The following is a 13,297-nucleotide window of genomic DNA, read 5'->3' on the forward strand; positions in this document are numbered from 1 at the left end:
TTTATCCACCATCTTGCAACACACCTGAATAACAATCAAGATAAGGCCTCTTTTCTTCAGAAAAGCACACATGATTCACCCCGAAGAGCGAGCAATCTCACTTGAGTCAACAGGATTACAACTCATCACATCCCTGATAAGATATAGGGCAGGGGTGGGGAACATTTGACTCTCCAGATGTTTCTGAGCTCTCTCTCCCATCAACCGCAGCCAACATGGCCAATAGTCAAGGCTGAAGGGTGTTGAAGTTCAACACCATCTGGAGGGCCAAAGGTTCCCCATAATAGGGTTTTCATAAAAGAAACATCTGCACCACCTCTGCACTGTACTGAGGGGGGGGGGGGAAATGAAAATTCAACACAGTATTTCTTCTATGTGTCCTTCCACACATAACTAAAAACAAACAGAAAGATTCTGATTCTAATTTCTAGAGGGGAATAGGGTACAGCTAGATGGCATCTGATGGGAAAGCCCTTGCCTAAAGAAAATTCTCATTCAATTCCTTTTCACTCTGTTTTCCAAATGCCAAGACTTTTTTTTCATGTATCCACATAACTCGGACCTGTGGTTTGAGTGTTATACCCCCCTATCCAGTTCACAAGTAACACATAAACATGGCTTTAGCACTATGTGGAAGAAACGTCATGAGCCTGAGTGAAATGATGGATTTGTGCACTCTGCCCTAGGGAGGAGCAAGTATGTTGACAGTGCTTTCTTTCAATCTCCTGCTATAATACATTCTATGTTATTTTCATTAACAGATGCACTTTCCCCTAGTATGTGCATTTTTGTTCACATTACTTGTCTGGGGAACTGTTCTGCAAAATTCATTGAAGTGTGAATTTCAAAGGATGGCTGCATTTTGGTTCGCAGATTGTTGTGGAAAGTACAGATGAGGTATGTTCACCTTGAAATGAGAAAGGAATTGGATTTTGTCCTCATCCTATTCTTCCACCACGTCTCTTCTTCTCCTCCCACACAGGTGGGAGGACTTTTGCTGAGTTTTGTTTTGCCTCCACAGAAACTCAGTTCAGTGTTATGTACAAACCAGGGACCCTGCTTTACAAGAAGAAGAAGAAGAAGAAGAAGAAGAAGAAGAAGAAGAAGAAGAAGAAGAGGAGGAGGAGGAGGAGGAGGAGGAGGAGGAGGAGGAGGAGGAGGAGTTTGGATTTGATATCCCGCTTTATCACTACCCGAAGGAGTCTCAAAGTGGCTAACATTCTCCTTTCCCTTCCTCCCCCACAGCAAACACTCTGTGAGGTGAGTGGGGCTGAGAGACTTCAAAGAAGTGTGACTAGCCCATTTACAACAAATTATAGTAAGTTAAACAAGCAAGTTTCATGACCAATATCCTTGGTTGCTACATAAAGCTAAGCCAATATTTTGTTTTGTTCTGTTTTGTTTTTTAAAGCAAATCTAAACTTGATAGAACTGCTCCTTCCAACTGCAGGGGTGGAAGAGTGCATAAGCATGATGCTTCACTCTGGCACATGGAGACTCATATCCATGTAGCACTAAATCATGGTTTAGTGTTATGTGTGGACACAGCCATTGTTTCCCATCCAACTTAAACATGGCTATACTGCATGCATTTCATGATAATAGTGGTTCACAGCATACAGAAGCTTCAGCAGTGACAGAATAACTCAAGTTACAGATAGGTAGCTGTGTTGGTCTGCCATAGTCAAAATAAAATAACTCAACTACATCTTTACAGGAAAACCAGTTGCTGACCAAGAGTGCACATTTTGATGAAGCCAAAGACTGATGCACACGCAAAGCGAACACCTAAGTTTTAATAGGCTGATCCGGAAAGCAAGGCTGGAAAAAATATTTCAAAATCGTAAGCAGTTACCCAAACTGTTAGGTGCCAGTCCTGAGAGAGCTCAGGAAAATATTCAATTCCCAGAGTGCCAGCATCAGATTCCTGTGGACAAGTGTTCAAGCTAAGAGGAAGCCATAACACCATCAGCTGGGTACAGGATTTGTACACGAATCTCTAGTCATTTGGAATCAGCAGAACAACTGTTAGAGCACACGTGCTTTCATTTTCAAATTCTTGGCCTAAGTCTGCATGCACACTGACTTGAGAGCAAGCCTCAATGCCCTTGCATCAGAACACGTATACAGAGGCCCAGGTTGCAAGTACAGCCGAAAAGCAGGTTAGGCTGTATGCTTTTTTCACCATTTCCCTTGGGTGTCATATCCTTTCTGATGCAGAACAGTTGTTTGCTTTTACAGTCACAATTGGGACAATCTCAGGTAGCCTAAGCACTTAGAAATTTGAAATAATTATTCAGCCATCTGCAGCGCCAGTGCCTCAAAAATTGACTCTAGCACCTAAAAATGGCAACACGCTTAGGAATTGGAAATAGTTTTCCAGTTCTGCCCCAAATACCTAGTCAAAAATAGTATCAAGCCACTGGTTTACACAGCTTGCCACTCTGTTACAGTCTGGTGTAATATCCTAGTTTGTTATACTACAAGCAGCTGTTTCATAACAACTGAGAAAAAAGGAGGAAGCTTACAGTGTAAGAAATTGTTGCCCTTGCAAGTTATTACAACACTATTTTCCCGTACTTTGCCTGCAAGTTGTTCCTCTGACGGAAGCTTGAAACAGCTCCTCCCCTCCCCCCAATATATTTCTCAAAATATAAAATATAAACCATCTGTATTTAACCTGGAAACACACAATTTTGAAAATATCATCTGATGGTGTATATAAATAAGGGAACATCTTACAATTCAAGACACAGCAAGTGAAGAATGGCAGAGGAGAAGGTACCCGCATGAGAACAGGAGACAAGGTCTCGTGGTCCAGACCAGCTTGAGGAAGAGAAGGCTGTGGGGCTTGAGTAAGTCAGGTGGTCTTCCCTGATCTGGAAAGAAACCTCACTGGATAACCTCTCAAAAGCAGACACATACAAAACCCTCAGTGGAACTGCGAGAGCAGCGCTGTGGTCTGCTGAATTCTAGCGATGAACAGACCACATCCCTACAGACTGGGGTTTCTGTGCAGATTCTTCTCACATCATGGTGAACTGAAACCACCCAGACCTAAACACATTTCACTAGGCGATACAAGTGGACATGCAGATCATGTGTGTTCCACAACCCCCCCCCCAGCAGCTTGAGCCTGGCTCAGCCTCTCCTCCCCCATTTGAGATACAGACAAATCAATTGTACTGATTCAATAATCTGTATTGCCCTTTCTCACTGCTTGAGGCAGGCTATCTGCCATCTTTTGAAAGATACTGCTTGCACATTGATTAGCTTAAACGTATATTCACTCCCTCTTTCCTCTTTTTAAAAAGAGGAGCAGATTTGTTTCTTTTTCTTGCTGAAAACCTATTTCAGCGAAAAGGGGAAATGTGGGCTAGTGATGTCACTTAGCTTTCAGCCAATCAGCACTGTGCACAGCCAGCTCTTGCTGCAAGTTGCAGGCTGGTTCTCCCTGTTCCAGATATGGGAGAAGATTCTACACTTAAGCAAAATGCAGCGAGTGAGTTTCTACAGTGAATGCTCTGTTTATGATATAATGTATGTCACCTACTGTACTCCTCACTGAGGAAGCTAACCTATGTCTGGGCTGGACAGCCTCAAACTGCAGGAATGTCTCATATGATGGGAGTGTCTTTTTAAAATCCCTACACACAGAAAACTAGCATGTGGGAGGGGGTTGTATCATAACCTTCTCTCTGACAGGCCAATTTTCATGGTGGAGGGATTTCTTATTTTCAAAACAGGAGCATTCCATCATGCCTGCCTTCATTGCAGTACTAGGTGTTACTATACCCAGAGTTTGCTCTGCGTGAGTACTAAGCTGGAGTTGTCATGGTGCTTACCTCCCGTTAAATATCTAATTAGAACTGCAAGCCTCCTTGCCAAGAGAGATTTGATCAAGGCTGGTTGGAGGGCAACTCAAAGGTGGTTGGAGATGGATAAAGTGAGCCACAAACAAACAAAGCTATTACCTATTGCAATCCAATGGAGGTTAATTTGGAAAGGGGACTTTTGGACTCTTGTTTTCCACATCCACTGGCCATAAGGAAAGATGAGCATAACAGAGAAGAGCCACCCCACGGCTCTGCCTTTAACGACGGATCATTTTCCTCCTCGGTCCTCACAGTCCGACCATGCGCCTTATCCTAAAAGAAACTCTCCTGGGTGTCGCCATATCCGTTGAGGGAAAAGAGCCTGCTGCTCTCCGCCAAGGTGGAGAGGAGGCCCCTCGAGCCGTCGGAGAACCTCGGCGGGGCGGCCGGCGCGCCTCCGTCCTCAGATGAAGTGGATCCAGGCGCCGGCGCCCGGCTCGTGGCCCGAGGCGGCCGCCGGCCTCTGCCTAGCGCGCAGCCGGTAGTTGTGGCCGTCGTTGTTGTCCCAGTACTCGGCGTCGGCCACGCGGTAGCGCACGGCGAACTCCAGCAGCGTGGTGCCCGCGCCCACGGGCAGGTGGAAGGCGAAGCGGTCGCTGTGGCCGTTGGGCGGCGGCGGCAGGTAGGCGGCGGGCACCTCGTTGCAGCTGGCCCAGCGGTTGAGCGTGTAGCGCACCGAGACTTGCTTCTCGTAGGCCACGTTGAGGACGCGCACGGCGCCGCGCAGCCCCGACGCCTCGGGGCGCACCCACTCCAGCCTCACCTTGTGCTGCCGGACGCGCTCGGCGAAGCCCGCGCTGGCGCCCGGCTGCGGCGGGAAGAGCGGCTCCAGCACGGGCGCCGGCGGCCCGAAGAGCACCGGCTCCAGCTCGCCCAGCGACGGCGGCTTGCGCGTCTTGAGCAGGTCGGCGGCGCGCGGCGGCGGCAGCGGGAAAGGCGAGGCGGCCAGCGGCGCCGGCGGCACCCGCGGCACGTCGGCCTGGCAGAAGTGGCGCACGGCGATCAGCTCCAAGCCCAGCGAGTCGGCGAAGCGCACCGTCTTGCGGCGGGACGGGCTCTGCTGCAGCGCCGGCCGTAAGCCCCGCTCGCCCGGCGTGGGCAGAGACTTGGCCCGGCGCCGGAGGGTCGGGCTGGGAGGCACCGACGGCAGCGTGGGCTCCCGGCCGCGGGAAGAGGGCGACGCGGGCGGAGGAGAGGTCGGCGGCGACGGGGAGCGAGGGGCGGGCAGCGGGGGCGGCTTCGGGGGGGCGACAGCCGCGGCCTCTGGGGTCACCGGCGGGGAGGGCGGCGGCGGCGAGGAGCAGGGCGGCGGAGACGACGACAGCGACAGCGGCCCCTCGACGGGCTCGGGCTCCGGGCTGCAGCCGCCCTTGCACTGGTCGGCTAGGCTGCCGTAGAGGCAGGCGCTGCAGCTGAAGTTGCGCGGGAGGTAGAGGCGCGGCGGCGGCGTGGGCACCGACGCGTGCACGGAGCCGGCCTTGTCCATGGCGGCGGCAGTGGCGGGGCGCTCTCCTCGGAGGGGGCCGTCGGGCAGGAGCCTCCCTTCACCAAGCCGGCGGCGGCGGCGGCGGCTACAGCCGGCTCTCCGGCGGCGCCATGGCGCGCCTGGGCACCATTCCCGCTACCTCGGGGCTGGGCTGCGGGGCTCACCGGGGCCGGCTTGCAGACGCGACGGGTCACGATCCAGCTCGGAGCCCCTCGCGGCGCGGCGCCTCTCCTCTCTCTGGGTGCTGGGAAGACGTTCCTCTCGTTCGCGGCCGCGGGAACAACCGAGCGCGCACGTCGCTGCTGTGACCGTGAGTTGCCCGCTGAGCTCCGCGTCTGGCGGTGGCAGCCCTACTCCCGCAGACCCCGGCACGATGGAGGGGGAGACCACCGTGACGCGCCGCGGCTCCCGGGCTGCGGCTGACGTCGTGGAGTCATGCAGCCGCCGCCGCCGCCGCCGCCGCAAAATATACGCATCCCGGGCCTCGTGTCATCTTTCCAATTCATCACCGCTCCGCTCTCCGCCCCTTCATCTCCGCCTCGCCTGCTCGCTCCTCTGCCCCCGCCACCTCCCTCCTTGTCATCTCGGCTCACGACCAACCCGCCCCCCCCTGCAAACTGTGACGATTGTGCCACCCGCCTTCCTTCCTCTTCTTCTTCCCCCTCACCACTCCCCTGCCGTGTCCTTAAGTACTTGATCCCAAAGCAAAGGGAGGGGGCGGCGGGAGGGATTCCCCCGGAGAAGGCTCCCTCCCTCCCCGCTCCAGTCTGTTACCGGAATAGCAGAATCAAGGCTCCCTGGGAAACCTAAGTCCGCGGCGGAGAGGAGATGCAGCTGGCTTGCGCACCGGATCTGGCAGCGTAGATTTAAAAAGGAGGAAATCCAGTTTAATCCCATGTAATGCATTTTTCAATAAATCGGCCGCGCTCGGGAGTGCAGAGCTGCTCAGTCACGGTCAAGAACAAAAGGTACTCATTAGGCGCCGAATGAGCTTGATTGGTTCCATCTTCTTGAAAGAAAGTTAATTATGGTTTTAATAAGGAAGATCAGGGGAGGAAAATAATGCTAGTTCAATGGGAGCAGAAGGAATTTTGTCACCCGTTCAATATTCCTCGGTTAAATATAATGCAGCCTCCGTGTTTTGATTCGTGAAGGAGATTTATGGAAATTGGATAAATAACGGAAAAACTAATCCTGTATTACAGTGAATGGGAGCAACTACGTGACTTGTGCTTGACTAAGCATAGGAAAGACCAAGCATCACTGCCATTTTGATGTATCTCTGGGTTAAGATTGTTGTCGTTTCCACCTGAACCCTTAATCTAACAAAAGAAAATTAAACAGGATTCAGGTAGTGGACTCTGGAGGTGGCTAGAGCAGCAATAATTATGGAAGAAAGAGACGTGACAACAAAGGCATTCCATATTATCTTCTATACTAGTGCAAATAACAACAAACCAAAATATCACTAAGTAGGTTTCTTATCCGCCATTTCTGATCTAAATGCACGTATCAGAGGCAGATTTAGGGGTGCATGATCAGTTTGGTGGCACTGGGTGTGGAGCCTTGGGAACGCCACAAATATGCTTTGGGATGGAGTGTCAAATTTTGGCACTGCACAAAAAACTATTATAAAGGGTTAGCCGAGTCCTGTGTTCAGAGTCTTCAATTGCCTGAAGTTTATGCTGGTCATCTGCCAGAGGGAAGAAGGAAAGATTGATGATTTTAGGCTGATCCATGTGAGAAGTAACTTTTTTTTTGTTTATTTTAATACAATTTCATGTTCTAGATATTCTATATATTCTGTTAATAAAACAAACATTTGTTTAAAGTACAGCTTGTGTGGTTTGATCAAAGGGGAGTCTATACAACCTATATTATCCCGCATCACACCTTGGGCCTTTTAACCATGGTAGAGTTGAACTGCTCTTTATTCAGCAGGTGATGGTATCTAACTCTCTGATATGGTGGTTATTAAGCTGCTTGTGGAGAAGCTATCTGGGAAATCTCTGCACTTTTTGTAAAAAGGGTCATCCTTTCAGCGCTCAGGAGAGCAATTTGCACACCATGTACAAATAAATCATAGGTTCTTCGGATTATTAGATGCCTGTGATAGCTCATGTAAAATTATGCATCCTCAGATAAAGAATAGCCAACGGTTTATGTCTGAAAACTCTTTTATGTCCACATACTTTGGCAGAAAGAGCAGTGTTCCTTGGGGACTTCTCATTCTAAGCAAGGCATGCTTGCTGAAAGTGTGGAATCCATTATCTGGCAAAGGATTTTGCATCCTAAGGTGCCAAACATCAATACAATACTTAATTAAACTAATTAGGTTTTTGTAAACAATTGGTTATCCTTATTCAAACACTGAGAAACATGGTCAATTTTTAATGAATTTCAGATCATTTACAAAGCTGCTATCTTGTGTAAACCACTAAACTCTAATGTTAGTGTTTATGTCAGAAGAGGAATTGCAATATATGTAGAAAAGAAGCAGCTTTTAAAGCATGTTAAAATATTTCAGAATTAGTTAATAAAGTCCCCCCCCCCCGTCTCTTACTTACACTGTAATTTGGATAAATATAGAAGGAGAGAGGACTAAGTAAGTGTAATTATGTTTTTCCTTCTGTATTTTGGGGGTGGGGAGGGAAGGGATGTTGCCAAATTTCTGTGACAAAGATTCTCTCAGTTCTTGTATCTATTTGTTTCAGAAAGTAGTTTTTTCCATTCATCTGTTCTCTATGCATTTGGACACCTTTTAAACCATCATTACCAAATTTAGCATGATGATGTCTGTGATCAAGGAGCAGATTTTGTTCTATGTTTGTGTATGATTGGATGCCATTTTGATTCAAGATGATGGACTGCATGTTTCTAAACCATTGCTTTTAACTGCTGACTTCAAAACTGCACTGATTTTTTTAGTTTCTCAGAATTCTTGAGCAATGTCAGGTACACTGTTGCCAAACCTCTGTAACTGGAGAAATAATTTAGCAAAGGTAATCTCTGTGTATAACTATTTAAAACACACACACACACACACACACACACACACACAATTTAGAACATGAGTATCTTTCTTTTAAAAAGTTTAAAAGTTTGAGATGACTTCCAACAAAATAACACAATATTAACAAAACACAATTTAAAATTACATAAATGGCAACAGCCAAAAGCGGTGCATTCTGTAGCAGTGCTCTTGCAGAATCAGAAATGCCCACTTTGTCAGAGACTTTTGGGAAAGAGCTGGGTTTCATGGCCTTTCTGAAAGACAATCACAAGAACTGTGTGACTTCGGACTTTGGCGTAGTGATTTTATAACTTCAATGGCAGTGAAGTCCCTGCTCTCTGTCCCTGCTCACTTCATGTAGGCACATGGAGCTAGGGCCCTCATGTAGAAAATGGATATTTTTTTTTACGGGGTGGGTGGGTGGGTAGAAAGCATAGTTTATTTGTGAGACAAACATTAGTGTAGCAGAGAAAGCAGTCTGCAGTAGATTACATTTGTTGTGTTTTGGTCTGACACCCACTCCCATGGAGCAAGGCAGGTTGCAGGACCACTGATAGACCCGAGTCGGTGACTTGTTCTGAACTTCTGACAGAAGCCGAGAACACACTGGGGCCTTCTAAGCCTCTGCCTCCAGACTACCTTTTTGCCCACTTTTAGAGGCTTCAGAGTCTTAAAGGACCAGCCCTCTAATCTGCCCTTCTCCACCCTTCCATCACCTTCTGCCTTGTGAGCACCCTGTCCTGCTGGAGCACTGAGGTACTGTGGGAGCCATTTGGTTCCCCAGGCTGAAGGGAAGGTGCCTGCCAGAATCCTGCCCCAACATCTAGTGTCTCTGATGGTCCTGGATATTCTTCTGAAGGCTCCTATCTGACCTCCTTGGTGCAGTGGTCTCCTGACCTCCAGTCAGAGCCTTCAACTTGGTTGGTCTTCTCATCTGATGCCTCAGCAGCCTCTGACTCTTGTGTCTGGATTGCTGCTGGATTCAAGGGTTGTGACAAACTTAAATCCCGAGTTTCTGAAAGAACGTATCACCCTGCCTGTGCACAAATATCTCTAGTGGAAGCCCTGGTAGTGATCTCCTCACCCAGTGAGATCCATGGGGTGGGGACTAAGTGTGCTTTCTTAGTGCTGGCTCCCTGCCTCTGGAATGACCTCTCTTCTGAACTGCATCTCACCATGACATTGCTCTTGCTTTTTTGTTGGGTGAAGATGCATCACTTTGTTCAGGCTTTTGGGGAAGGGTGAAGTACACTGGACTAGATTTTTTAAAATTGCTGCTGCTGTTTTGTTTACACATAATTTATGTTGGCTTTTTAAAATATTATTGTTTAACTTCTGGTTTCAATTGTATGCATTTCCACCCTGCAACCTTTGGATGAAGGGCATACTATAAAAATGATAAATAAATAAATAATAAACGACTACAATACATTCTTTGTTTTGATAATACGTATCTTTAGCTCAGGGGAATATGAAGGCACTTCTTTCAGAGTTTCCTGAGTCACTCTGTTTCTTCACTGCAGTCATGTGTTCATGCCCTTAGTGTGGTGATTATCATTTTCCTCTAGGGCTTGTTCCTGCTTAGACAGACATGCAGGATTTTAAAAAAAAAAATCTACAGATGAGCCAAGGAGGTTTAAATGGTCTCACTTCACTTTTTATTATGTCACACTGCTTTGATTAAAACAAGAAACACCCTTTCTGCTGTGTAAATAACAGTCATGTTAATGTTCACTGAAATGACCTTATTGCAGAACACACCTGTTCATAACCATTTATAAAAGTTCATAGCAGAAAAGAAAATATTTGAAAAACTGAAGGACTGAGCACTGGGAATATATGGTTGTCACTCTCCGTCACAGAAACATGTTTAGCACCTTTATTGACCAGACACTTCTAAATTGTAAGCCAGTTTTGTGATCATGAATACATCACTCCATTTTTGGTAAGACGTTCAAAGGACAAAGGACAATTTTCTTTCTGAATTTTCAAACCTCTTATAAAAATAAAACATGCTCATGGACTCTTATTACAGTAACAAGTTACTGGTATGTGAATTCTTACCTTAAACTTTGTAACAATATGAACCTAACTTTGTACAGTGGTGCCTCGCAAGACGAAATTAATTCGTTCTGCGAGTTTTTTCATCTTGCGATTTTTTTCGTCTTGCGAAGCACGGTTTCCCAAAGTCTTCAAAATCACCAAAGTCTTCAAAAACCTCAAAAAAGGCTACCACACCGCGTGCTATGAGTTGCTCCTCGAAGTCACCCTGGGTATTAAAGGTTTTAAGAAAAAGGAAACAAACTTGCAAGTCGTTTTCGTTTTTTCATTTTTCGTCTTGCGAAGCAAGCCCATAGGGAAATTCGTCTTGCGAAGCAACTCAAAAAACGAAAAACTCTTTCGTCTTGCGAGTTTTTCGTCTTCCGAGGCATTCGTCTTGCGAGTTTTTTGTCTTCCGAGGCATTCGTCTTGCGAGGTACCACTGTATATGCCATAAATATCTAGTTATAAACCTTCTATAAGCAGGAACCAGATTTCATACAGACAATTATCTCTTTTAAGATTAAATTTATGATCCAGGAACTGTAAAGATAAAGGTTGTGTCCTCTTCATTTCAAACTTGTGTCTCAGGAAGGTAGTAGTAAACCAGAAGATATGTACAAACAACAGTTCAAAGGTTTTGGTGTTCTGTTACTCACTCACTAGGTAAGCCCCTTCCCTTCCCATAGAAGTATACTTAAACCCCAAGCAAACAGCTCCAACCACTCTTCCTTTGCTACTTACCTTTACTTGACTGCAGACCAAAGGAACAGGTGAGAGATTTGTTTCCTTGCTGGCATAGGATTCTGAGGAAGAGCCCAAGGTGACTTCACACCATACATTTAAAGTATGACTTAAAACAGTCGTGGCTTTTTCTAAATGGTCTCGGCACCAGTATACCTGAAGGAGCATCTCCACCCCCATTGCTCAGCCAAGACGCTGAGGTCCTCCTCCAAGGGCCGTCTGCTGATTCCCTCACTGCAAGAAGCAAAGTTACAGGGAACCAGGCAGAGGGCCTTTTCGTTGGCACCCTCCCTGTAGAATGCCCTCCCTTCAGATGTAAAGGAGATAAAGAATTACACAGCTTTTAGAAGACGTCTGAAGGCAGCCCTGTATTGGGAGGTTTTCAATGCTTGATGCTTTTATTATTTTTTAGATATGCAGTGGTACCTCTGGTTACGTGCATAATTCATTCTGGAGGTCCGTTCTTAACCTGAAGCTGTTCTTAACCTGAAGCACCACTTTAGCTAATGGGACCTCCCGCTGCTTCCGCGCCGCTGCTGCATGATTTCTGTTCTCATCCTGAAGCAAAGTTCTTAACCCGAGGTACTATTTCTGGGTTAGCGGAGTCTGTAACCTGAAGCGTATGTAACCTGAAGTGTATGTGACCCGAGGTACCACTGTATATCTAATATATGCAGTGTAGTGGTTAAGAGCAGTAGACGTAATCTGGTAAACCGGGTTCACGTCCCCGCTCCTCCACATGCAGCTGCTGGTTGACCTTGGGCCAATCACACTTCTCTGAAGTCTCTCAGCTTCGCTTGCCTCAAAGAGTGTTTGTTGTGGGGAAGGGAGGGAAAAGAGATTGTGAGTCTCTTTGAGACTCCTTAGGGTAGTGATAAAGCAGGAAATCAAATCCAAACTCTTCTTCTTCTATAAGCCGCCCAGAGTGCCTGGGGAAACCCAGCCAGATGGGTGGGGTATAAATAATAAAATTATTATTCATTATTTATTTTCCCATAGGATACATTGGGGATCATAGCTGTGCATGGGAAATAGGGGTCTTCTAACAATTCTTAGGACCCTTAACAAGCTGCAGCTCCCAGAATTATTTGTGGGAAGCCATGACTGTTTAAAGTTATATCACTGCTTTAAATGTATGGTGTGAATGTGGCCTGTCAGAAGGCACAGATATCAAATTCTTGACTTTGCACTACACTTGCTCATAAGATCAGTTATACTTCCAACTCTTATTTTAATTTCTTTAATTTCTCTTTAGTGTGAATCTGTTTCTCACGCTCCAGGTTTTTGGATAGCTGGGAACTCTTTTTAAGACTAAGGTGTGTGACTATGAATCATATTGGCCGCCTGCATAACTGTAAAACTTGCTGTCCAAAGCAATACCCATATACCCACTGTCTTTTGTTTCTGTGTAATAAACTAATATGTTTATACTTCCTGGTATGACAAGTTCTTAGCTGAGTATATGGGTGAAAGATATATATGCATTTTAAAAAGACACATGCCCTGACTTCACGCAAAAGGCTTCATTTCTCTCAGTAGGGTATTGCTGGCTTCATAGACATGATGTGGGTTCAAACGTACACCTCATAACACACTTTTCTGATTTCTTCTGAGTGCACTGTGCTCACTGTATGAGTCAGCCACATAGGAAGCTGAACTGACATGTTTACTCCCAGGTGACGAATTATCTCAACATAGCGGAAAATTGCTAAAGAAGTGACTCTCTTGACCCTCGCTGCTAGTAGCAATACATTTTTGAAGCTGAACTTTGTTGCATGTGTGGCCTGTCTCATCTGTGTTTGCGATGGAAGCACATGTTCAGACTTCTGATGGGGAGCAGGGAGGGGCAGTTTTATGGGGCGAACAGTTGCCAGGGGAAGGGCTAAGCTCTCCTTTCCCTCTGGCTGCTGCAAAGCTCCCTCTCCCAACAACTCTCGACCAAGAAGGGCCATTGGTCTAGTAGTGTTACACGCAGAGTCTGGCCAAGATCATAGCTGTCAACTTTCAGATTTGAAAATAAGGGATTAGCAGCCTCGAAAATAAGGGATCAGCAGTCTCACCTGTACCGGGGACAGTCTACGGGATATCTAACAATCCGGGATAGCAGCGGGAAACGACGCTGGAATAAGGGAATTTCCC

At 46.7% G+C, this 13,297-nt stretch overlaps 1 protein-coding gene across 1 annotated transcript; it reads right to left on the reverse strand.

The window, feature by feature from the left end:
- Positions 1–3,376: 3,376 nt before the first annotated feature.
- On the reverse strand, positions 3,377–7,096 carry LOC308482655 (protein phosphatase 1 regulatory subunit 3E-like). The gene has a single exon (XM_081015931.1). It carries the CDS (start codon positions 5,359–5,361, stop codon positions 4,279–4,281), a length of 1,083 nt encoding a protein of 360 aa, XP_080872057.1. The 5' UTR covers positions 5,362–7,096; the 3' UTR covers positions 3,377–4,278.
- Between the last annotated feature and the right edge of the window lie 6,201 nt (positions 7,097–13,297).

This window comes from Podarcis pityusensis (genome assembly GCF_964106645.2).
Source record: "Podarcis pityusensis genome assembly, chromosome: 8".
Lineage (NCBI taxonomy): Eukaryota > Metazoa > Chordata > Lepidosauria > Squamata > Lacertidae > Podarcis > Podarcis pityusensis.

Excerpts from the sequence above, each read along its gene's own strand:
- LOC308482655 (XM_081015931.1), bottom strand. The coding sequence starts at position 5,361 with ATGGACAAGGCCGGCTCCGTGCACGCGTCGGTGCCCACGCCGCCGCCG.